This window comes from Nothoprocta perdicaria, unplaced genomic scaffold, assembly GCF_003342845.1.
Source record: "Nothoprocta perdicaria isolate Ctin4 unplaced genomic scaffold, notPer1 scaffold_21, whole genome shotgun sequence".
Lineage (NCBI taxonomy): Eukaryota > Metazoa > Chordata > Aves > Tinamiformes > Tinamidae > Nothoprocta > Nothoprocta perdicaria.
The window spans coordinates 425,984-451,364 of NW_020455316.1; the positions used below are offsets into that span (position 1 = coordinate 425,984).

The following is a 25,381-nucleotide window of genomic DNA, read 5'->3' on the forward strand; positions in this document are numbered from 1 at the left end:
AATGAAGTATGTGATTTTACAACAAACAAAATTTGCCATATGGGGAAAAAATGTCTCAATTAAATGTATCACTTTTGGTTTTTTTTTTTTTTTTTTTGATTTAAGTCAATAATATAATTTACTACACAAAGCCTTCAACTGCCTAAAGCACCTGCTCCCAAACTGAAGCCTGGGGATATACCCTGAAGAAGGGAGAAGAGAGTGTGTTGATGAGCCTAGGTAGACAGAAAGATTGAGCCTTTGGCAACATTTTGGGCAGAGACTGAACTTGAGGGTGGAGGTGGGGATGGAGATTTCTGAACATGTCTCTGTCCTCTTTCCCTTTCCCTGCTGCTTTCCTTCTTCATTCCTTTTGGCTCCCTTCATGCCTTCCCTGTTTCTCAGATTTGGGTCTTCTCCCTTCTGTTGAAGAGCCTGAGGTGGACCTGGAGTATTGGGAAAGCCTACGTGAACATCAGCTTGAAAACAGCAGATTACATGAGTTTGGCCTTGGTTTTCTAGTACTGAAGTTCTACCTTGTTGTGGGAATAATCAGTACCTCAACATTGCAGATTTGCAGTGCATATGAGTTTGGAATAAGAATTTTCATCACTGCAGTAGACATTTTAGTGGCTGATGTGCTTAACGCAGTGAAGTAATGTGTCTTCAAATGGCCAGTATCTCTGCCAGGGTATAATGTGTGTTGGGAAGCTGCTACCATCTCTAGTGGCACATGGTGAACTGCAGAAATGTAATTACTGATGGTGGGGGATGAAAAGACTGAGTGTGTGTGCCTAATGATTAGCAAAACCACCTCTTTTCTTGCAAACTGAGAGTATTTGCTGCAGAAATCACTGAGGAGACCATAAGCATGGAGTTCTCTCCCTGCTGACCGTTTGCAGAGGCCCCTTTGGAGTGAAATCCTGCTACGGTCTGTATGTGCAAAATGCTCTCAATGAGAGAGTCAGGCAAAAGAGGACGTTCAGCTTTTACAGCTCCTTACATGGAGCACATCAGGGAGCATGAGATTCACATTCCAGCGTCTGTGTAATTGGAGTCTCCCCCTGGACAACATTTAAGTTAAGAGCAAGGAAATATCCTTCTACAGGGAGCAGCAGAAGGTTTCTACTCAGAGCACACCTGTTTCTTCATGCTCAAGAGTGCAAGATAAAATAGGAATTGTTGGTGGAGAACAAGCATGTCAAGGGGAATCTAGGTTTAAAAGTGACTGAGACTAAACAGGAGCAAGTCTTATTCTGTTTTCATGGATTTAATCAGGAACAACTGCATGTGCAGATCGCAGTGATCCTCAGCTTGCAAATCAGATGTTTAGCTGTGAGTTACCATATCTGGTCTCTTTATTGCTGCTAAATGGGAAAAATTTATTGGATATGCAATAGCAATCTCATTATTCCAGAACTGCGTTCCACTACATTTTCCACCTTGCATGCCATTTTTTAACCTCCATTTACATAACACACTGTGCTCTCAGTAAACAGCCCTAGAAGTTTACAGCCTTGCTGCTTCTGCTATTTTATTTTATGACATCTAACCTTCTTGGAATTATCAACTTGTGCCCTGCCGCATTAACAAAAATGTTCTATGCTGGCAATATTCCATCATTCACTTAATTCTTATGACACACTGGGAGAAAGTAGGAAGGATATGCTGTGTGCCTTTTAATTCTATGCTAAAAATGAATTGTAGGACTTCTTCAGTAAATATATGCTAGGTAAAATAAGTTTGAATTTGGCACATTCTGCAAATTATCCCTTCTCAACTCTTGCAGTCTTAACATGTCTGTTTGCTCCTGTACAATGCTCCTGCAGAGTTGGCATTTCAGTTTTCTTTTTGTGATTTTTCCTTTTATAAACTGTCAAACTCTTCTGATGTTTGGCAAATGCTGTGTAGTTAGGGGCGCTAGGAGAAGGTAATAAGTGGTAAGGAACAATCAAAAAAGGAAAAGGGAAGCATTCATGTTTCAAGTTCTTGAGTGCAAGTAAAAAGAGTTAGATTTCCATTTTTGTATGCCTGTTGGGCAGGGAATTTGAAGGTTTTTTCTTATGTGTTTTTCAGTTATGGACTGCTTGTTTGGGGCTGTTTTAATACCCAAAATAGTCTGCCTGTTCTGAAGGAAGACAGTAATGTATTCTGGACAGTACTGTTTAAGACGGTGATAGTCTTTCAATTTCTGTTGCGAAGTTATTACTAATAGTACACTTCAGACTTGAAGGGGGTCATTTGGATGAAGGAAAAACATTGTTTTGTTAATAAAAGAGCAAACAATATTATGTTTGTGCCCATCACTGCTGCTGCAAAGAAGCATCCCTTTTAAAGTCATTAAAAACCCATTGATATTTTTATTCCTACCACAACGTGCTAATAGCATTCAAGGCCATTAATATCTGGCTGTTGGGCATTTGCAATAGGTTGCAGTGCTCGGTCAGCACACATGCTACTGCTCTGTGATAAGTGAGCAACATTAACATATCAGGCCAGAAACAGATTAAACATATTTATAATGTCAGCTTGCTTACAATTCAGCTTTTTTTCTTCCTCTGTTGCTAAAGTTGGGAGGTAGCTACTAATTAGTGTATCATATGGGTGCAGTGCTTTTGCGTTATTATTTTTAGTTTCAGATAATGCTAACCATGCTTTGACAAAATGAAGTGATATGCTAAAAGATACCCCTCTACCATTAGCAAGAGTCTCAGGCTCCTGCTTGATGTTTTGGTGAGCACCTAGATTTAGTATAACCACCCAGCACATTGCCAGAAGTTCAGAACAGAACAAAACTGTTTGCAGTTCAGGGACAAAGGATCTGCTGCCTGCATGTAGAGTGATGCCACTTAATTTACCTCTCAAAAAAAGTAATTACTTCCTAAAATCATAAACTTTGTATGGAAAACATCATTTTTTTCCTGAAAAGTATGCCAATGTATTTATGTTTTCATGCCCTTCTCTCTCCCTCTCCAAACTGGATTTGGATTAATGGAATAGATTATGGAATAGATTAATCCATGTTTTCATGAAAACTAGTGCCCAACATTCTGTCGCGTTTGTTTGTTAAACATTGCATAAACACTGGATGTTCAGCTATTCCTGCCTTTTATTTTTGTTTTTTTTGGCTGAAGTTAAAAGGTGAAATTTTGGCTTTGATCAAGTGAATGGAGTAAATCTTAGTTAGCTTAATTGGAGTAGGAGCTAACCCAAAGTATTCAGCTTCTTATCCCATGTTCATTCCCATGACAACTACTTGTGATGTCACATGGCAGAATTTTTCCAGGTAAGACAGAAAAAAAGCCTGGATTTCTCAGCAAAATACGATTTATTTTGAGGATTTATCTCCTGTAACAAAGGAAAATGAAGAGTGAAAAATCTTGTTAAACACATAGGTTTTTCATAACTTGCTATTAAACAAAGCCCTTTTTTTATTGGATAGCAGCCAAACTAAAATTAGCATTATAAGTCTTTGATTGTGTGATTTTTAGCATAATTATCCTGAATCTTTACATGGGCTTCTTTGCTGTACTGAATTTTGGTAGGAACGATGTACAGGACACCAGCCAAAATAGAGTCAACATTTATATTTCATTTTTCCTTCCAAAAATGTTGCCTGCTGTCACAGGAGAAGTGAACTTCATCAGTCGTAACTTGAGTTCACATCTGTGCAGGAGGTTATCTCCTGTTAAGGGTGGATTTGTGAATGAAACCTTTGTCTTCAGCTTCCTTGTAATCCTGCGGCAGAGTTGAGCCTGTTAATCAGTTGGAATAATGTGCTGATTTTCTAAAGATGAAAAAGAATTTTAACCCCTTTCCTCTTTTTAAGTTCTCAGTGTTGCGTTTCCTTAAATTTCACAGTACTTGTCAGGTTTTAGCAGCTCTGATTTCAGTCTATCACCTTCCCTGGCTAAATGTAAAAAATGATATGCTCTTGTCCTTGAAGGAGAATATTCAAGAAATGCAACCCCAGCGAGAGTGCTGTTTTGTAACAGCAGGGATTCTTTTCTCCTGTCATTTTCTTAATTCGGTCTCTGTTTTAAATCTTTATCAGCACCTGTCCTTTTAAGGAAACAGATTAAAATGTCTGAGCCTGTATGGAGGAGTGATTCGGTGTGAACATACAGCTTCTGTGCTTCTACAATGCATGCAGCTGTGAACGCAGATACCAGAGGCTTTAACGTTCTTTCTGACTGCAAGATCAATCTGCTTTGCCTGCCTGCTTTTCCCCATGCCAATTTTAGTTCTTCTTGCACTGCATTGGGAATACATTAAACATACATTTGAAAAGAAATTATATTGTGTTTTTTTTTTCTTTAGAAAAGTGAGAATATGGAGGCGGTTGTATGGAAGCTGAAGCATTCAGTCAATGCTGAGGGGGGTTATCTGTTAGAAAACTATTGATGTATTACAAGAGTAAATACTAAAGATACCCGATTTAATAAAATGATAATATTCTGAAACGTTACAGATTATATTGCCATAGCTGAAATATATTGATGACTGTCGCACTAAGTTAGAGATAAAAGCAGTAGACATGCATTTTGTCTGTTTGCTCTCATTTAATTTCATCATAGTGAGTCACATAGGCATCAAGATTTATATGCGTCTGATAAGTAGTTGGGATAGAGAGTGCTAATGATGGCTGTAGTGCTTTCTAGAATTCTATTTCTCCTGACTTTGGTTGACATTGTGACTCTAAATACTGCAGACTCTGTAAATTAGAAAGTGCCAGAGAGAGGAGGGGGGAACCTGCCTCAGAATTCAGAGCGTATTCATCAATATTTAGTCATTTGTGGGTTGATTTTTTTTCTGTGTGGCTGGACAGGCAAAATGCATGGTGGTCCTGAGGGAAAATTTCTTGGATAGGAGTGTGCATTTATTGGGAGGGATTAAGGGAAAGTAAGACATAAAACATTTTTTTTTTGGTAGGTATAAGGAATTTCTAGCGTTTACCCATCAATTCAAAGAAAATCCTTTTCATCAGTGATCAGTGCAAAATGGACAGAATTGGCTGAGTCTTATTGATTCACATGGGAGTACTCTCTCCAGCACAATCTGTTTATGCTGATGGCCCTAGCTCTGACGCGACAGATGCTGGGAAAGCTGCTCTCTCTACTGACACTGTTGTTGACACCACTGCACATTCTTAAAGGATAAGTTGCAATGACTCTTACTTGTGTTGGAAGGGAAGAAAGAAGAAAGAGCACAAAACAAAGCAGTCTTTTACAACCCGGTCCTAGCAGGTCTCTCTTGACTTTTGGAAAGTCTTGATTGTTGACACTGCAGGTTGAACATTTTCACCTCTTTAAATTACTGTAGTGCAGATTAGTAGAAATGAGGAGAATTCACAATAGTGCAAAATGTTTATCCATCTTGTGCTAACTTCATTGACATGACTTAGGTGTTTGATGCTACTGTACTGGTGGTTCTAGGAGGAGGTGCTTCTCCAAGACATGAAAAACGCAGAAGCAGATGTGTTACAGCCAGAAATACAACGTGCATGAAAACACAACACATGGAAACAGAAGGCTGTAGGAAATTCCTACATCTCTTAATAGCTATACCAGAACAAGCGTAGTACACTAAGCAAAAAAAAAGAAAACCCCAAAACCTCTTATCTTTCAACCCTCTTACTCCCTCTCCTAAAATCCACTGGAAAAAAAAAAAAAAAAAAAAAAAGAAAAAGATACAGGAATAAAGCATTTGTCTTTAATATTCCTGTCTGTTACATATACACTACGGTCGACAGCAAGGGCATTTTCCACTTATCATTTCAGGGTTGTTTTGGTGGGGCTGTGCAGAAAAGTCATCTCATTTATTCTTTCAAATGATAAGAAAGTATTATTTATCCTTTTGATATATTTTTTTTCCAGCTTAAATTCTTCTAAAGCTGCACCTTTTTTTTGCTGGAGGCTATTGCTGCTTGTTGCACTGATGTTTACAGGATTCAAGAAGAGTCAGCTGCTCCTGAGGTGCTACTCTATACACTGTGACTAGGAATGGATCCCTGTTTGTTGTCATTGATTATTATTTAAACTGGAAAACAGGAGAAATGAAGTGAACTGGCTATGACTACAAAACTGTTAATTCCATGCAAGGGATGGATTCAAAGTATAAATTTTAACCCAGCATGATAGCCAGTGAGCACTGCTACTTTTAATAATTTTCTCTGCTAAGCAAACCACATAGCCTGGCTAAAATATCTAGTGTAGTAAGCAAAGAGGCAGAATGAAATCTCGAAATAGAATAAAGCAAATCAGGTGTGCGTTTGGTCCAGCTCCATTTCTACTTCTGTGCAGAAAATAATGTAAACCATAAAAGCAGTTTATTCAGGCTAAGGCTATACCTCATCATGGCTAAAGTAAGTCAAAACAAAATGGGACAGTGCCCACTCTTCCACAGTGTACTCTTATTTTTGAAATCTACTTCAGTTTTGTGATTATCATTGTAAAGAAAAGAGGTACAGAAATGAGCTTTAGGTTTATAGACACTTGAATAAATTCATTTGAAAGAAAGGCCAGTATTTGGATTTCTGTTCACATTTAAATTTAAATTTTTCAGAATTAGCAGCAGCAAAGTTTGAAAAGGAGGACCAGTCTTCTCTTTTTAGATACTTGTCATGGCATATATGACTTAAGGGCATTGTACATGCGTTGATGGCTACTCACCTGCTTGAGTGAGGACTTGTGGTGAAGACAGACCCAGTGAAGAAATATGTTGCATTCCCTAATGAAAGAATAGTCATTTAAAATCATCAGAGAGGAGTCAGGAGTGATAAGAAACCACCATGAAGAAGATAAGACAGCAAGGTGGTAGAAAGCTTGTAGGATCCTATCTCAATTATGGGAAGGACAGTATATAGATTCTCAGATATACAGATGAGAAGATAGAAGAGGTAGGATGAATTATCATAATGATAATCAGTTTTTGTGCTAATCTTCTTTCAAGAAAAGGCACTTCAGAGCAGATTGTAGCTCTTTGAAAATATGAAATACTTTTCTGTAGATAACTGAGAAATAAAGAAAATTACTGCAGATGTAATCTGTTTTTGATATAAAGAGAAAGTTAAGGAGATAATGCAGATATATGAGCTGCCTAATGATGTGTTTGTTTTTATTTTATGAAGAACATGGTTTTTTTTCTCCATCCTCTGAAGTGCTTGAGTATAGGTAAAACCTTAACTAAGTATATTAAAAAAAAAAAAAAAAAAAAGAAAGAAAAAAAGAAAAAGGAAAAGAAACAGAATGAAGGTAACTGGCTGGAAATTTGAGTACTAGAAGCATTAGACATTTGAATGGCCTGTTTGACCTTCATGAGAACAGCAGCACAATCAATCTTCTAAGTTTAACAGAACTGACATAAAAGTTGAGCATGAGACATAAATTTTTCTGCATATGCAAAGAGCTGCTTGCAAATGGGACTATATACCTGTCGAATCCTTAGCTGAACAATATAGACTGAGATAATACCAGAAGTTAATACCTTTCTCAAGTTTTGTGTTACTGGAATTGACTCGTCAGCAGAACAACATAAACCTTATCTGAGTTTCTTCCATTATGTGTTTAAGATTTTGCTTTGTCCCCTATTCTCATTTTCTTATCCACACATGATGCTTCACTTTCTAATGTTGGTGTGAGCTACTCATCTACCAGCATGACTTGGAATTCATTTCTTCATTCTTATGCCTTTTTTTTTTTTTTTTTCATATTCTTTTCTCCTTTGGTGTATGTTTATTTTAAGCAGGGCAGAACACAAGAACCTTTTATTTCTTTGAAAAACCTTTAGGTCTGCCAATCTGTTGAATAGTATTACAAAGAGAAAAGGAAAATTTATTTTCATATGTCAGTGAGCATAAATAAAAATGCTATGAGCTTAAGTGCTGTCAGGAACAATTTATACTAAGTTTTAGGACAATTACTATAAGATCAATTAGACTGTTGGCTTTGCTGCCAAACAATGTTGTAGAAACATCATCTCGGGAAAGGTCAAGAAACTGCATTTCTAAATTCTACAGCAGTAGTCCTTAAATCTATAAACCAGCTATGGCTGAAAGAACACTTTACCGAACACTTTACCATAGCTTCCCTGAAAATAAAAAGCAGAGTCTGTAAGTTAATTCATTATTAAACAAACAAGCAAACAATCAGCACGCAGCTGCTATAATACCTATTTTCACTTTAAATTCCTCTTCACTAAGTAGAGCTATTGGGAACCTCATACACTAGGAGGAAATGTATGCACAGAGAGAAGGGGGAACGTACTGGTTTAACTGCAACCCGAGTTCCTTACTGGGAGCCTGATGGAAAACCATTAAGCATGCAGTGGTGATACCTATTTGGGCTCAATATTGCAAAAGGGTACCATGAAGTTAGGCCATGTGCCAGCGATGCCAGGCATATAGGTCTAGATAGTCAAGACATCTCTCTCTGTTTCAGGAGGAATGCAGTGAGTTTTGCGTTTGTTGTACCTTTCCTTAAACTGTCTTTTTCTGGCCTACTTTTTCGTTTGCTTGTTTTGTTTCTTAAAATTATAAGTGGTTACCAAATATGTTAAAAGGTACAAGTCAGATGTAGACTTTGGGCCAGCTGTGGGCCTTGCTGGACAAGGACAACAGAAGAGCACAAAGAGGTACAAAAGTGTCTTATAAATTTAACAGGGGAGCAAAAGGCTGGAAAAAAAAGGGGCTAGCACCCCTTTCAGTGGAGAAAGTGGGATGTTAATTAAGGATTCCCAGTTTCCAAAGAAGTCCATGGTTAATGCTTATTATAGCTTGCTAAATATGGTGGAAAAGAGCCTAATATATGCCTGCTGTATCTGTCATTTAAGCAATGTCATTTATTTTTTTTTCTCCATTCATTTAAAAATCATCTTTCCTTGATAGTCTTAACTTTCTTAGGGTCAATTAAAACAAAGAGTGTTTATTTGTTCTTGGCTGCACCCAAACTGTTTACTATTCCTACCATTCATTTTTGGAGATATAATAGGCTCGTGAGAGTGTTAGATCACAGAATTAAAACATTAATGTGATTGAGACATGGGCATGTGTATACACGTGCACAAAGATCTTGGAAATTAAGATGCTTCAGACATCTGCTCAGAAGTTACATGCTTTATCAGACTATTACCTAGGATCCCATAAAGATATTCTTTCTCAGATTGGACTAGGCAGTTAGGCAGCTCAGAACTGACCCCTGAGTTTTCCCCGACTACATTGACAACTTAGGCACTTGTAAGACTCTTGCATATGGAGACTTGTGTAGACTCCCATACAGACACTAAAACACTGTGTTGTGTTCTAGGAAGAAAACTCATGCTGAAGTTTGTCATGTCCTTCTTTCTCTCCACTCATTTTCGTTTATGGAGTGTTCCTGGAATTTTCTGAGAGGTGACCCATCTGAGATCAGTAGATCTGTTGGATTAATGCGCTTACTGCTGCCCCCTTGACAAGGAGCTGCACTGAGATGTGGAAAGTGACAATGTGTGAAAGAAATCAATGTAGTTGGAGGAATCAAAAAAAAGTTAGGGAAGGGAAGCCAAGAACTGAGCCCCAGCTCAGAATTTCATGTTTGCTTTGTTTCCCAATGCTCCATTCCTTCACTCCTAGTGGATCTCACTCTACTCTGAATTTTGTTCCTTTTTTGCTTCTCTTATAGAAGTAACTTTGATTAAAGTTTAATTATATTCATGTCTTTATCATTCCAAAAAAGCTCCATTAATATTTAACCCAGAAAATTACAAGAATAAGGACGGTGCTACTAGAGGAACACTCTACTTTTGGCTAATGTAACAGAACTAAAGAGAAAAATGTATTAAAGCCCAGGGAGAAATCACAAAATGCTTTCTATCTGAGGCTACACCTCCTGTCTCTTGGGCTTTCACCATGACTTTCACGCCTTTCACGATATATTTTACTTCTTCTTTGCCAGTCTATTCACTTGAGAATGAAGGAATGAATGATTTTTGAATACAGCTGCATAACTGAAAGCCTCAAATTCCGTACTAAGTAGAAGACTGAATTCTGCCATGGGCTGTGAGGGCACTTCCCTAACATCAGAGTCTTTCTCCTGGGAGGTGCATCAATGCTATGTGAGGACAAACTGGGGATTACTAAACTAGCTTTTCCTCAAATTCCCCTTTCCCCCCAGCTTTTTATTTTATTTTCTTTCTTTTTTTTTTTTTTTCTGATTTCTTTATCTGTGACTAGAAAAATGTGTTTCTGTTACTGTTTCTCTCTCAGTAAATTTCTCTTTTTCAAAGAATTGTGCAAACTCTGAAGCACCAAGAAACCGATATCAATGAATTCTTCTTTCTAGCAAGTTACACAAAGCTGTTTGAAAAGTTATGTGCATCCAAAAAAAAATCATACGAGATACAAATTGTTCAAAATCAGGTCTCTGTATTTTTGTAGATAATGTTTGCTCCGAGTTGTCAATCAAAATCAACTATTAAATTTCTCCAAATTAAGATTGTTTTTTCCCCCACATAATGATGCAATTATCAAGGAAAGTGGTACAAGAGGGGATAAACTGTAGACGAAGACAGTTAGTTATGAGGACTTGATGTCCACAATAAATTAATTTTCGTGACTTTATTTAAGGTAACTCCAGTCTGATCCAATGGTAGCTAAAGTTCCTTAGTTTAGTTGGTAGAGCACATCTTGTTAATTCACTCGAATTAGAATCAAGTTCATGTGCTTTGAAATTACTCTGTGATGTTAACCAAAGGCCAAAGGGTGGTAGGTGGGGATAATCAGGAAATCACTTGAAAAATTCCCTTCAGATCCAAACAAAAAGACTAATGTGGAAGCACCCATGTTATTTTAACATTCTTCCTATTCCTGTTCTGTTTTTAGCAATTGAAAGTCAAACACACATAGACACACACGTACGTGTATATACATACATATATACATATATATACCCCAAACACAAATAAGAATTTTAAGCTTCCAAACCCATGAAAGATTTGTATGTGCCTTGCATTTTCAGTATGCTTAAAAATATGCCTCACATCTTGCCAGATGCAACAGAGATTGTATATGTGGCTATGTGGTAGTCTCTGCTGCAGCACAAGTATAGCTGTGTAGCCAGTGATACTCGTATACAGCCATTGTAAAAAAGGATTTTCAAAACTCAGTATTTACTTGGTCTCCGAGGCTTTTGAAAAGCTTGCTGAGCTCTTTACCACGGTAACATTGTTGTGAGCAATACCCAGCTTCCGTGTCGGAATGGCTATGCCTACGCAAGCTACAGTTACTGAAGGACTTGCGTGAGGACATGTACCATGTGTGCTTTCTTAAAACAAGTAAAACGCATTTTAACATTCAGGATGTCACCTGGATCATCTCTAGTAGTTTGAGAAACTTGGACAAATTTGTAGAAGAAAAATCATCACTTCTTTTTTTTTCTTTTTTTGTAAGCTTCTGACATTGGTCATGGTCAACACAGATATAGGTGAACATTTGATCTTACTCATTAGCTTTGTCTTTATTTCATGATTCAGGTCCACCCAGTGTCCTAGACACCCATTTGTTCAGTGGATTTAGATCAGCTCTTGGGACTCAATTTACTCAGATGACTAATGCCACTAAGTTCCTGGAAACAGACAGAAAATTATGATTGTAAATATTTCCAGGTCAATTGGGTGTTGTATGTGGACAGAGCTGTTCTTCAAGGGGGGTTAAAGAATTAAATGCATTAGTGCTTTACACTGAAATAGAAAGTGTGATAATCTTATTTGAAGATCTTGATTGTTGCTGCAAAGCAGCTCTAAAGTTCCCAGTGTCTGCAATGAAAAAAAAAAAAAAAATCTGTTGTGTGGTTAGATGACTATCCTCTTGTTTCCTATAAGAAAAAGAAAGTTCCTGGTTTTAGATTATGCCATGCTGGCTCTATAAGGTTTCTTCAGGTATCTGACTGCTTTGTTTTGCAGTGGTGTTTAATCACTTGCAGAAAATGCCTGTTGTATCACATGCTCTTCATCCATGCACATTATCCCTTAATTATATATGACTAAACCCCTCTTGACTATACGACTTGTTATTTGTTCAGACGCACTTACAAATCCATTTTCTTATCAGTTCTTTGCTGAACATTTACACAACAGGGTACTGTTTAGATATGAAAATAAACCTTTTTTTCTTAAAAAAAAAAAAAAAAAAAAAAAAAAAAAGTTTGACCCTCCCACCTGGCCTCCATCTGTGATTGTTCTGTCTCCGCAATCTGTTGTCTGCTTTTCCTCAGCATGTTCTTTATCTTTTTGGATGGCTGGTATCTTTGAGCTGCTTTACTGCCCCTCCCTATTTTCTCTGTGTTTAGTAGAAAGTGACACTTCCAAATCGTAAGGATCAGCCAAGCAGATTTGATGCACTCTCTTCATTAAGATACAGCTCTGCCTAGGGTATGCAATTAGTAAAGACAACTTCATTTCACAGTATCGCAACTCCTGCTGCACTCTTTGGAATTAAAGCACTGTGAGGGTCCGGGAAGTTTTCTTGTAAAAACTTGCAACAGATAAATCTGTCAGAGTTAACAATGTTTTTCTTACCATAGGCTTACCAAAGCAAACAAAGAAAAAAGTTTTTTTCACATTTTATTCCTGTTCAGTTCCATTTCACTGAATTACCATAGTAATGCATTTCCCTTTTTATTTTTTTTCTTCATTAAAGGAAAGGTGTATATTTTTGATCTCTTAATGAACTGATACTCTGATCTTTATATAAACAATTTATTTTTATTTTGTATGATTATAGTTAAAACTTACAGCTGCAGTTTATATTACCAGTCTGTATGCACTGCTGAAAGTTCTGTTGGTTTCAGTGAGTTTTAATTCCATGAAGGAATTAAAATATACTTCTGTTTCCTGACATTTCATGAAGTATTTCTCTTTCTCCTCACTCCACATGTAACAGTGGAGAACAGTTCCTTTTTTACATAAATATAGCTGTTTCAATAGCATATTGATAGGCATGAGCATTTTTCCCCTCGCTAAGTAGAACAATCAACATTACAGGTGGGAATATCTGACACTAGGATCTGCGCCTAGGGTTACTTTTGGATTGTGTAGCAAAGGTACACAGAAGTGGAGCCTTCTGCCCTTGTGGGTCATTAGAAGCTGGTCTTTTGTTTGGTTGGATTTGCCTGTTGTATAAGGATGGCCCTGAGGAATGTGTTAAAAAAAGAAAAACCTGTGAAAAGATTTATGCTGGATTGAGTCTTGGATTGATAATGGTAGGTCACTATCCAAAGGAAACAGAAATGTGTTATTAAGTTATTTTAATTTCATTGCAATTGGAAAGCTTATGGGGATGTCTGCTTCTTTATGAGGAAGCTCTCCAGATTTGTTTCTTGCCAGCCAATCATTAAGCACCATTACAGCTAAATGAAATTGCACATCTAGACCGAGCGGGTTGTGTCAAAGCTTCAGAAAATGCACAGCAAGAGCTCTGTCGCACCACTTCCTCTACAGAGAACCTTGTCTGTGAACCATATGCTCTAAAGCTCCCTCAAAACATCTCAGTAATTTAGTCTGTGACAAAAAGGATTGCAGATTATTCTGAGGTCTTTATAGGAAGCTCTGCCATGATGTTTGTTGCTGCACAGTTATAAGACAGGATTCTGGGGTATCCAGAGGGAGTCGGCGTGATGAGGAAATCCATGGCCTAAAGTTGGAAGGAGCAAGACTCATACTCTTTTCTCCATAGTATTGTAAGAAGCTGTGTAGTTTGTATTTCTACTAGCTTTGTATTTTGCTAATACATTGATTAAACACTGCTGTTGAAAGAAGTGATTCCACTGTGTCTCAGCCTCCTGCTCCTGTGCCACACTCTTGCAATCACTTTAATGGCTACAGTCTGAGGAACCAGAAAAGTGAACAGCAACAAAGAGCAAAAAGTTATTTTTACAGTAATATGTCTGGAAGTTTGGTAAATAAGGCTGTACTGACACAGGAAGGATCACATCTGTGTCATAAATTATTCTTTATGTCCTACAGAAATTGATTCCTACAGGGGAATCCCTGCATCAGTACAGGGACATTGTACATTGTATTTTGGACATTGCTCCTAAACCTTTGTGCAAATCCAAACTTTCTGATCATCCACACTTCTAGTGACATTAGGTGGACTTCCTGGCATTCTGGGAGGGAAAGCTTGGCCCAATATCCTTCACCAAAAATGTACTTGCTTCTGTTATATTGGCCCTAGTCTGTTACTGTCCCTCCTATGCTTGACACATGTCTGGAATCAGGCAGATGGCATCTTTTCTAGAAAGTCCTCAAAGTGACAAGTTCATTCTGTGGGCTCTGTAAGAGGCATCTGTTATTCCTGAGGGCAGTAGCAACTCCCTCTCTCCTCCAGGCCATGGTCACTGGCAGTTGGAGGGCAAGTTGGAAACAGGGTCTCTGAACAGTTGGACTTGATGATCTTGAAGGTCTTTTCCAACCGTAATGATTCTTACTAGCCTAGTTCATTTTGGCTAGCAAGCCTTGCTAATGTGTCTTCATGGTGGACTCAAACTTACCCTTATTTCAGTTCTATTTTGAAGATATTTTAGAAGAAATTGCTAAAAAAAATGCAAATCTTCCCTTTGCCAGTTCTTATTTGCTTCCCCAGAAGCTTCCAAGTTTTGCTTCTAAGAAAGGAGAAATGGGCACCCAGGGAGGCAGGTGAAGTCTTCGTGAATATTTGGAAGGCAATTGGCCCTGGATACAAATGAATGTGATGAAATACACTCTGGCCAGAGGGCTCTGACAGCCAAACCAGTAAGACTATTACTGTACATTTGGTCAGGGAGATGAGAGCCTTTGGGGGCTTAATTCCTATGTTAGACTGTCATGTCAGAGGACAAGTCCACTCTTTAGAAAAGGTCATAGGCTCCGAGCTTTGTCACAGTGGTGCTCTGTAGTGATATAGCTGCCTAGGGTGGATGGTCTTTTATAGTGTTTGAATTGTGATAATGAGGTTAAAAATTTATGAAGCAACTGGTTGTCAACAACAAAAAAGGAAGAAAAATAGCATAGTAACCAGTAGTTTCAGATTCTGTGAATTCTGTGCATTTCTACCACAAATATTTTAAATATTTTTTTTCATAAAATCCAAATGCCTCTATGATATCTGAAGTTCAGACAAGATGATTATCAGCATCCCCCTGGCTTTGAATTCAAATATATTTTTGTGATATATTTTTATTTCTTCCAAATGAAAGCATTAATTATTAGACTTTACTGTATTTTATGTAAAGAAAAATAAAACCAAACAGTATTATTTTCATTAATGCTTAGATCTTTGGTTATGTATTTTGTTCTCTGTGGAAATCAAGAGAGAACATTCCAAAAAGATATTTGCAGTCCAAAAGCCTGAATGATCATTAAACTCTGCAAGGATTTGTCTTGTGTAGACCGACAAAGTATGGCTATGTAGATCTGTATCTTTCTTTTGGTGGCTTTAGATCTGTGATTCTCAGTAAGCTCATGGTTCCTCTTGTACCTGGTGAGAGGAACATATGCAAATCTTTACAAAATGTGAATATGTAGAAAAACATTACATCATAGTCCTAATGCACATTTTCAATTTATCCAGTTATTTAATTCTGCTCAAGAGTGCATTACTTTAATTCACATTTAAATGTAGTTTCTTATCTTCTCATTCATAATCTTTAGATTATAAATAATTTTACTGTTATAGTATAAGTGAAACTGGGTATTATTTGTAGGCTACATTCTTCAACCTGATTACTTTGTCCTTGTGTAAATTAGCCAGCAAAACACTACAGAGTATTGCTTTGTGCGTATGGTATTTCTTTGCAATCAGCTGAGCTAAGTAGCAAAGTATCTTGACATACCTAGTATTTTTTTTTTCTTTTAATAAAAACTGTAGTGAGTTAAAGATTTCATTTCATTCAGTGGAAAAAAAAAGTAATATACTATTACATAATGAACTTTCTATTTTTGGATATTTATTTGTTCGGTGAATGTCTCTCAAAAGACACTATCAGGACTTGAGAAAATGAGTACATATTAGGCTTGGGAAGGGAATATAAGGTCTGAAAACTCCTGTTGGGCAACAGCAAGAATTCATTCAGATGACGGTAGGCAGCTATGGGACAGCCTTATTTAGATATGTCATTCACACTATGGGTGAGAGTTACTTGAGTTTACTCTGTCTTAACTATTCAACATAATTCCTTGATTGAAACATGAATAATCTTCAGATGCTGTTGGTTGCATTTTAAAAATCAAGCTAAAATAAGCAACTTTTTCAATTAGATATTTATCATTGCATGGTAGTTAGGCAAATAAAATACTACCATCTGAGATCCTTATAAAACAATATATATTATATGACAGAGAAGGCATAACAGATGCTATCTCTCACTACGAAAGAAATCTACAGTTTAAAACATAGTCATGACTTAGACATACGCAATATATTGGAAAAGGGGATCAGAGCTTATAAAGATTTTGTTACTGGATTTTTTATGCCTACTCTTCCATACTGAAATCTACATTTGGGAATTATTGTAGAATGGCCTGCTTTCAGTTTATCTAAACTTTTTCAGATCTGTAGGCAAAAACATGCCCATGGCAGAAGTTGTGATTTAATAGCCAAGTGTGTCATAAGAGACCAACACTTCCAAACTCTTTTCAAATTTTTATTTTTGATGTCGCGTGAGATTAAACATGAGCATTTCTAGTGTCTCCGATGCCAAATTGTCATATGTTTGTAGCAGGTTAATACAGAAGGGGGTTGACAAATCTTCCTATAATCTCTACCCCATGTTGTTTTCATCCTCCTTGTCTGCTGCTCATTTTCGTTGTGAAAAACCCTAATATATCAGTGACAGGAGGTCTGGATTTGTGGCTGACTGTTATAATTACTCCCACTGAGGCACTGTCAATAGGATTAAAATAAGGATTCTGGACCTGTCCATCGCAGATGAGGTCAGCAACACTAGCAGTGGGAGTACTGTTTCTGCAAGCTGTGCTTTCAGTCCTGAATTATGGAACTGCAGACATTAATATGATGCAAATATTTGAAAGCTCCAGTGGAGAAAACCAGCCTTTTTTTTTTTTTTCTGCTTTAGCTGAAATACCCATCTGTAATAAATAATCTAACGGAATTCATCTACGTCCTGGGTATACATGTATGTGTGCTAATTTCCAAATGTATCAGAGCTCTAGAGAGTTCCAATTACAGAACAATCCATTTTGCATTTTATAATTAATAAAGTCTTTGCAGCTGCATAACTTCATACAGGAAACATCTGCACAAACTCCTTGTGTACACATAATTTCTATGAAAAGGAGGTTAGCTGAATTGTCCTTAATGTTCAAGTCTTGGGAAAAGTAGAAAGATGGAGAGTTGGTGAGGAAAATGCAAAACAAATCATAAGAATGAAAGTTTCTGTCCACATAAATATAAAACAAATTCTAGCCGCTGGCTGTAGGAAAAACACAATATATAGTATCTCTTAATAATAAAGGCAACTTTATTAATATGTGCAAGAAGAAGGAACCCAGGGGAAAATTTGAGCTTTGCCATGGTGAGAAATCAGTCTAAGGTCTTAAGTGATATGCTTCTGTTGAAACTCCATGATTTCTTTTTTTTTTGCTGTTCTTCAATGCTGACCTTTAAAAAGTATCAGTTTTAAACTTTATTTTTTTATATACAGTGTGCATAAAACTATGGCATGTATGCCAGTAAAATTTACACTTGATAGCGAACATGGCCAGGGATGAATAAACAGAATAAAAAGACAAGCTTTCTTATTCGTGCAAGACAGGATATCATCTTTACATACTACTTTTTATAATGGTATCAAACACTAATTAGGACAGTTACCTCCTTGCTATTTTTTATGTTTCATTATTTTCATAAAAATTATAATCAAGAGCTGTGTTCAATGAAGTGTCAAGCATGCTGAAACCATTGCAAACCCTTTGAGTCTCAAGTAGATATGCTACCTGGAAGCCCTGCACTGCTTTTACAAAGTCTCTTTTTCAAAAAATGTTACCGAGGTAACAAATAATTTTCATAATTAATATGTCATTACCGTAAAAGAGTTTGCCCTTTCTCTTTTGGTTATATAAACATCAGCTTTTACATGTGTCACTCATAGTCCTTACAATACTCGAATCCTCCCTCTCAATTTAAGTCCCCTAAATCTAGGAGAGGCAAAATGAATCTTTGTAGCATTCACATTGCAAGGGTTACATAAAAATGAGCAGAATTAACACTTTCCTTTTCCCCTTTTCCCAGTGCCCTAAGCAGGACCCCAGAACGCAGTTTGCTGCTCTCGGCATCTGCCTTCATTCCCTCTTCCCACATTTCTCGGAAAATTCGTTTTTAGAAGTACGAGATTACAAATAAATGTGTGATTTGATCTCTATCAGGCTGCAAAGGCATGCACTGAGCTCACAGCAGAGAAACTGCTATTTTTTCTACCTAAGCTGCAGTCGGCACCGCTAGCTGCAGTACTTGCAAGCTAGTGCTCTAGCTTGGTACTTCACAGACGAGGCAGCACAGTTCTTAGTACCATGGGCTAGCTTCTTGGTATAGGCTGGTATCTGTACATAGTGGTATTTATATTTCCATTATCTGTATACAGTGATATTTATATTTCCATTATTTGCAGTCTTTTCATGGCCCCTTAAATAATACCAAGCACGTTGGCTCAAAATGTTTGTGACTAAACTGACATTAATGGTATTATGCTAAATGCACATTCGAACAAGTTTCCTGCACTGACGCCCTGCCACATACCAGGTCCTCCTGTCACGATATGTCATCGTTAAGGCTGAGTGCAACGGCCTGTAGGAGAGGAAGGTGACTTAGCCCAAGCCGAGAAGAATCACTGGTGTCATCCTCACCACGGTCTTCATCACATCTGAGCAGCACGAGCCCCTTCGCTTTACACGTAAACACACCCAAGGTGCCCGTCAGCCGGAGCTGATCACTGCTGCTCAGTCCCTAGCAGCTGTGAGGCCAAGATATTAAGCAAAGAATTGTGGCTTGGCTGCGCTATACCTTTTTCCATTTATAATTTTTTTTGATGTTGTAATACATTGGGGGAAGGATTAGCAACTAATTTATGCATCATTTGTAGGCTGCTTTAGGTTAGCCCGGTAGGTTTCATTCTACTTGTTTATTCTCTCAGTAAAGTGTGACTACAGAGTTTAAAACCTCTTCTTGGGATGTATAAGACAGTCTAAATTTTGGAACAGCTGTTTGAATTAAACAGAAGAACTAAACAGAAGTTTCATCTGGAAAGAGCTCTTCTACTACATTAGCAGCTGTGAATGACACATTAAACTCGATGGAAGTAAATTTATTTTGTACTGGCTTTCTTTCCTCTCCCCACGCCTCACTTTTTCCCCAGAATCCATTTAGTAGCAATACTACCGGATCTTCCCTTGCTTAAGTAAGATCAAATAGGCTCACATTTCATTCAGATCAGCAGCAGTGAGGATTATGGCAGCAACATCAGAGCGCTGCCTCTCCTCTGGCACCGTGCTGCTGCCCTCTCAGCACGGCCTGAGGGCTGCGCCCTGGCCCAGGGGCTCTCTGTGCAGGGGAAGGTACCTACGCGCTGCAGTGGTGAAATGAATGTGATCCATTGCAGGTGACCTCAGGTTTGCCATGAGGTACTTTTGCAAAGCGGTGCTTGTATTTAGCACCTTTAGATTTGCCTTTATAGAGTTTCAGGTAATGTTTGGATGTTTGGCTTTTTTGTCTTTGTTTTCTTTTTTTTTTTCATGTTGCTTGCAAGGCTAATGGCAGTGGGGATTTTTTTATCACCCATTGTGACTCTGTGACCTTAGAAGTATTACATCAAAATATGTGAATTTTAAAAAAAGATACTAAGTTCTAATTACCAATAATTTCAAAATAGACAATAACAATTTGATAAGATGGAATAAAAGGAAAAGCTAAGATTTTAGAATTTTAGAAAAATTCTTACCAACATGGGATCTCTAGTAGACTGCTGGTAAATCACTACACCTTGATATGTGGTCCATATGACATGTCATCTTGATAATCTTGCAAGTCTAATGATAATTTCTTAAAAAATGCTCACCAGTTTTTGGGCAATAGAAATATCTCTCTGCCAGTGTGAAAGACCATTTTTTGGTGATAAACGTAAATTTATATATAAAAAAGAGGTGATAGTGTTGTTTTGTTCCTCAAATGTTTACTTGTAATTATGATGCATACTCTTTCATTTTCCTTCCTAAAGATCTATAAAGTTGTTTTAAGTCTTTTTTTTTTTTTTTTTATATTATTAGAAACTTTGATGCTGGAATGCCCCTTATTCTTAAGAGGTGTAAAAGTTGAAGAGATAGCTATTAAATGTCATCATATAAGCATCTTATGGGAAAAAAAAAAAAAGATAATGGAATTGTAGCATTGTACAATGAGTGCCTGAACCTGCTGCCTCTGGTATGCCGTGCAGCAGAATAAATGGCTTTCAGTCATGTAAACTAGCAGCAGACATTCAGATCCTTTGAACTCTAATAAGAAATGCACAGTTACTTTAAATAATAAGTGACCGAGCATAAAAATGTCTTGATTAAGTCGTCAGAAAAAGAGAAGGGAAGAAAAAAAAAAAAAAAGAAAAAAGAAAAGGGGTTTCTGTTTACGTTTTGTTATTTCTGTCTGAAATCTCTATTTTACTCTCCACTTCTTTGCTTTGTAGTGTTCCCTGCTGAGAAGGACAGACTGGAAACACAGTAGGGATCTTTGCCTTTTAAGTTGCTCTTTACTTTGCAGAGGGCTACATGCTGGAAGATCCAGTGTGTTTGTCCAGTGTTTTGCTCAGCATGAGGGAAACAGGACTATTTAAGAAAAGGCAGGAAACTATTATTTGGTAATTTTAGCTCCATTTCAATTGCAAGTACTGAAAGAGCAGACAGAAGTTTAAATATATGTTTTAAGGTACATGCATACAAATCAGTTCAGCTTTTGTGCTTTTGGTCTTTGATCAGGAAATTCTGAAACCATTTTGAATGAAGGTGCAAAAGGCTAATTCTGAGTTAAGCTTGCCACAACTGTGAATTCAATGGATCATGTTTATCCAGAGTGCTTTTCTAAAATTCTGTCTGTCTTTCTTAATAGCATGTATAACAACCACTGTGGTGGAATCAAACTAGCATGTTTTACAAGCAGAGCTAGATTTTTCTCCTATTGCAAACTCATGCCCCTTTGTCAAAGTCAAGGGATACATGTTTTGAATGCTAATTGTTTCTGCCAGATAATATAACTTCCATCCAGTACTTTTTCAGTGTTGCAACCTTTAAATGTTAGGATGATTTCTGTCCTTTGGGAATATTCTTCTTTATAAAGTTAATATATTGATATGGTGTTACACACAACCAGATGTTTTTTCTATCATATGGTAATATGATCTAGTGTTGATTAACCTAGTTCAACAACTTTTACTATAATCTCAAGTATTGCCACTGATTTTTTTTTTCTCAATTGCATAAAATTAATCAGATTAATAAGAGTTATGTGGCTGTAGCTATGTCATGGGTCCAGTTCAAAGGCTACTGAATCTTGGGGCACTCTTCATTGACTTTAGTGAGATTCAGATAAAGCTCTTCTTTGTGCTCTTTCTTCACAGTGAGGACAGCAGAAATAGCTACTCTAAATATCAGTGGCTTTGAATACTTTGCACTTCCATTCTGAGAAAACATACAAGCAAATATGAATATAACCAGTATAAATCCTCTCTCTATGAATTTGGAATGACTGTTTAACTGTCTTTAATACTCTTTGATACCCAATATTAAACTTTGTCCACAGTCCCTTCTCTGTACATACAAGTGATGACTTAAGAAAGTTAAATTGTCTGTGGTGGTTGGAAAACAGAACTTAAAAAGTAATGCCAATAGAGGGGAAAAAAAAAAAGGACAATTCTGTGTTTTAGAAGTTTCTAGAGGACTTCTACCTTCTGTTTTTGATGTTGAGAGTGTTTAAGAGCTTTCCTATAACTTCAATGCTGAAATGGACTCTTAATCATTTTATAGCTTTAGTGGTGTGTGATTCCCACTTCTTCCACATCCCCTAAAATTGTCAGTTTGGCCATTCTTAAGCTACCTTTTTTAGGTTGCATCCCTTTTCTTGCAAAGATTATTATAAGTGTATTTTATGGGTCTTTGCTTTAAGAACTGTGAGAGTAGCTGATAAAAATATTTTTAACCATTTTGGAATAAAGTATTATTCCTTCTTTCACAGGTTCACAGCATATAAAATAAAGTATGAAATGATCTGTATGCTTGTTTTATATTGTCTGCACATTAATTGTTCCTTGAAAAGCCTTAATAAGATCATATCATCCCAGCTGTCCTGCTTTGTGAAACTGCAGAAACCTATTGAGCAGCTTGTGCTATCTGCCCTTCTGCCTCTTTCTGCTTCTTCCTACCTGCATTTTCTATCCGACAGTTGTTAATGCCTTCCTTCTTTTTCCTGGGACTAGAGTTCACTGGTAGGCAGCATCTTTGATTCCTCAGAACTGGGAAGTGTAGCCAGCCTATGAACCATTAATGCCAGGTCAGCTGCTTAGGATAACAGAAACACATTAGTGGTTTTGGAGCAGAGCTTCTCCAACCTGATTTCACCTTAGAACTACTGCAGGTATCTAGCAGTTGCACACCATTGCACTGTACTCTTCCTCGGTTAAAAAAGCAGATGCCTGTTATGTTTCTGTGGCCCTCCATGTTAAAATATTCTGCTGCCAGCTGCAGAGGAATTTGTATGCTTGCATTCAGAAAATGTCACAAAATAATTAGTAGCATCAACTGAAGAAAAAGAAATTGTGGGCATAACAACTTGCTCTTGCCAACATAATAGAATGGGCCGTTTAGATATTCACAGAAATGTAAACTTCATAGACAGAGACAGAAGAAAAAGCAGAATACTTGTCCATGCAAATCAAAACCTAATTTTGTTTTGTTCTCCCTTAGCTTGTGGCCGTGGGTTCTACAAATCATCCTCACAAGATCTGCAGTGTTCCCGCTGCCCTACTCACAGCTTTTCTGACAAGGAAGGATCTTCAAGATGCGACTGTGAAGACAGCTATTTTAGAGCACCTTCTGATCCACCATATGTTGCATGCACAAGTGAGTCAATCATGAATTTAATAATAAAGGACATTGCTTAACCAGCCAGGTGTAGCCACTTGCATCTAGTTCTCACTTGTCGTTGCTACTGGTCTTTCCTATTGTTGAAAAGTATATTTACAACAATAGATAGGAATAGAAAGTTAGTGGGAGAAAAGATATCAGTACATATAGAATCAACATAAATACAATTCTCATGTTCTTTTGATATAACCTCAAGAAACCAGTACACATTGAGAGAATGGATTACTAGTCGTAACAGATAGAATACAGGCATAGTTTTCCTGAGACTTTGTAATTGTCACAGACCAAGTGCTTGATGCAATATAATACCAAAAGGAGTAATATGAAAAATGAAAAGTAACCTGTGAGGATACAAGCTTTGATTAAACTGTCAGTTGGATCTGTCTTAACATTCCAGCTGGAAATAGACTAACCTACACAGATTGGTGGCTCAAAAAATCAAAGTCCCCAAAATCCAAAGCTAAATACTTGTGTGAATCATATCAGAGCTGACTAGAGGCTTTTGGCACTATACATTTAAAAGAGAGGAACAAATTCCATACCAGGAAAACTATAAACAGCTACCTTTAAGGTACGGTAACTGATGCTTTTAATTGTGTAAAAGAGAAACGACTGAAGTCAGTTGCAGTAAATATACAGCCAATTGTTATCCCGATGTCTTAATGGAAAATAAATAAAACTCTTGCCAAGTGAGTTCAAGGACGCTTTTATGTAGCTTGTAGTAAAAATAATGAAATGTTTATGTGAAGAAAAATGCTTCAGCTATTTTCTGTCTCAGTAATTAAAATGCTAGCTAAATGTGCCACACTGATTCTGTGTATTTACACTGAGCTTTTCTGTGTCTTACAAAGGACCTCCATCTGCGCCACAGAACCTCATTTTCAATATCAACCAGACTACTGTAAGTTTGGAGTGGAGTCCTCCTGCTGACAATGGGGGAAGAAATGACGTGACCTACCGCATTTTGTGCAAGAGGTGCAGCTGGGAACAGGGTGAATGTGTTCCCTGTGGGAGTAACATTGGATATATGCCCCAGCAAACTGGATTAGTCGATAACTATGTCACAGTCATGGACCTGCTGGCTCATGCTAACTATACATTTGAAGTTGAAGCTGTAAATGGGGTTTCTGACTTGAGTCGTACCCAGAGGCTCTTTGCAGCTGTCAGTATTACCACGGGTCAAGCAGGTAAGTGTTCGTCACTTTTGAATCTCAACACTCTGGCACTTAGAGAAATTTGGAACATGTAAGCTGCAGATGCGGTGTAGCAGGAGCATGCTTGCAGTGTCTAGCTCATTAATCTTTTCACCTTGCCAACTTGTTAATTTGAATTTATACTATTTCATGACAACCTGTCCTATTTCTTGGCCTTACGAGTGCTTTCAGAAAACATTCGCAAAAGATATATGGCTTCATTATTAGATAGATTTTCTTAAGTCTCTGCAACAATTCTTCTGACATAATTGTAGGGCTGTTCGCTAGAAGTTGAAAAAAAATGTATGTGGTGGCAATCTTGTGCAAATGTTCCCTTTCTGAATATTTTAAGCTTCCATCAGAGTCCTAGGTCACTGGAAAATGATTTGGATAGCTGACTCCTTTCAGTGTTCATGTCTTCCCTCAGGATTATATTTGTAATTTATTGTATATTTTCAGGTATTTGATTATGGGATTCAGTGAGAGTGTGACAATTATTTTTTGTTTCTTATTCTTACCAGAATCTGACAGGTGAAATGTCAGGGAAAATAAAATCATCCTAGCATATCACCTCAGGGGGAAAAAGAGTTTCAGTTGTCTGTATGCTGTATGAATTCCCTGATTTGACATTCTGAAGTGGTAAGGTTCTTGTTGATAAAAGTCATGTGCCTCTGAATCTACAGTAGTTCACTTAGGGCTGTTGGCCTAAGAGAGGATACTAAACACTAACTTTTTATAGGGTGAACAAGAAGTCTTAACCATACATTAATTTCAAGACCTCATCTCCAAAGAAATGTCTTAGCGGAAAATGTGGAGTGGCTGTTGCTTGGTACAAGAACAGCTAAGCAATGTTTTAAAGGATATCTCATATCTGAGGGAACACTTTATTGATTGTGATCAAGATATCCTTTATAAATTCAGACGTAATTTTATGTGAAATCTTCTTCATTAATACTCTGAATTGAAATCAAAATCACTGTAGAGAGGCAATGAACAAGCAGGGAAAACTGTAGGTATTCTTCACTGTCATCTTGAAAAGAAAAGGACAATAAATTTGCTTTAAA

At 37.3% G+C, this 25,381-nt stretch overlaps 1 protein-coding gene across 6 annotated transcripts in view; it reads left to right on the forward strand.

Moving 5' to 3' along the window:
- EPHA7 (EPH receptor A7) overlaps nucleotides 1–25,381 on the forward strand; it is a 155,106-nt gene that overhangs the window by 26,403 nt on the left and 103,322 nt on the right. For all 6 annotated transcript variants that reach the window (XM_026038479.1, XM_026038484.1, XM_026038480.1 and 3 more), the window contains exons 4-5: nucleotides 22,945–23,100; nucleotides 23,976–24,311. In XM_026038479.1, coding sequence (XP_025894264.1) covers nucleotides 22,945–23,100; nucleotides 23,976–24,311 — 492 coding nt within the window. The remainder of the gene's footprint in view (nucleotides 1–22,944; nucleotides 23,101–23,975; nucleotides 24,312–25,381) is intronic.